We start from the raw sequence: 1,574 nt of genomic DNA on the forward strand, positions 1-1,574 counted from the left end.
CTAAGTCTAGCCGTACTTAAGTACGGCTAGCCACTTCGTATCTAGAATCTAGATCTAGATCTTGAGGGCTAGGGTAGGGGTAGGGTTAGGGTTAGTGTCAGGTTTAGGGTTAGGGTTTGGGTTAGGTCTCCTCTTTATTGTTAAGTGTGTTCGTCGTGTCGTCTGTCACGGCACGGAAGTCCTTCCAAAAATTTACTTTTGTGAGTCGAGTCTGAGGTCTGAGTCTGAGTCCGTCAAATGAGTAGGCTACAAAGTGAAATAAAATCATAGATTACAAATCACAATCACATAAAAATCTTACGTCATCACTCTGCATTTTGAAAACAAAGAATAGGGTCTGTTCCCTATTTCAGCAAAGAAAAAAGCCAAGTTTATTTCCACAGCCACCAAACACAAGTCTGTAAACATGTGTTGCACCAGTCCAAAACACGACAGCTTTCACCGGAAGTAGGATTGAGTTTTGTCGTGGGAATCGTCTCCCCTGTTTGCCAATACTAAAAAACGCAACTGAGATCAAAGAAGTGAAACAACTTTAGTTATTTCGTTTTTGTTTCAACCATAGAGTTACCTCCTTTTAAACTATAGTGTACATCTATGGTTTCAACCAACATGCAGAGCAATGCAAGTACTTTTATGTATCGAATAAAAAGGGGGAGGGGGGGGGGGGGGGGGGGAGGAACACAGGAGTAGGGAGAAAGAGAGGGGGGGGGTAGGAAAAAAGGGGGAGAGAGAGTAAGCAGTCACTATAGAACCTAGGCACGCGCACAAACAGGCAAACAACACACTCTCCCCTGGGACGATATTATCATTGGTCTCTGATATTATTCACTTAATATAGTACCAATTTTTAATAATAATAATATACATGTATATAGGCCAAGGAGATTAAAAGTAATTAGTTCTAAATTCCTTGATATAGGCCTATATATAATAATAATATAACATTTATAGAGCACATTTCTCAAAAAAGTAGCTCAAGGCGCTTTACATTGGAATACCCATTTTTTTTTTTCCAAAACCTTTCTTACTGCTTCCTTTCTTCTCATGCAATATATTATATATTTAGGCACACACACACACACACACACACACACACACACACACACACACGGACTATTTTCCTCCAGACATAGGCACAGAACAACTATAAGAAGAAAACATAAGGCTAAAAGTTTAGGAAGGACAGGCCTGCTCAATCTTAAAGCATAAGATGTTTTGGAAGTCGAAAAGTTAGAACAAACTGTAGGCTACTACATTGTTGCACTTTCTCCTCAACAGAACCAGAACACAGATTATAACTTTGACAACATTATATATATATATATAGCTAAGGCCAAACAAAAATGTACAAACGACGTAAGCTAGCGCAACGAAAGTGTGGTAAGAAAAGAGGAAAATCCATAAACCAAACTGAACTCCAACATGTGTAAGAAAATAGAATAGGTCTTGATCTAGGCCTAAAGTGAGAAAGAAGGTAAAACGAAGAGAAGAAAATAATATGTGGAAAGTAGAACAAACGGACAGAGGCAAATAGAGGGGAGGGGGGAAAGCACCCCCCACCCACCCCCACCCCT

General features: G+C 39.7%; 1 protein-coding gene across 1 annotated transcript in view; it reads right to left on the bottom strand.

The window, feature by feature from the left end:
- The window catches only part of LOC101851626 (protein MAK16 homolog), a gene marked incomplete in the record, with an annotated part of 17,389 nt that extends 16,928 nt beyond the window's left edge, over nt 1–461 (bottom strand). Inside the window, 1 exon segment of the mRNA XM_013090819.2 lies at nt 302–461. Coding sequence (XP_012946273.1) covers nt 302–316 — 15 coding nt within the window.
- Nucleotides 462–1,574: the final 1,113 nt, after the last annotated feature.

This window comes from Aplysia californica, unplaced genomic scaffold (assembly GCF_000002075.1).
Source record: "Aplysia californica isolate F4 #8 unplaced genomic scaffold, AplCal3.0 scaffold01558, whole genome shotgun sequence".
Taxonomy (NCBI): Eukaryota; Metazoa; Mollusca; class Gastropoda; order Aplysiida; family Aplysiidae; genus Aplysia; species Aplysia californica.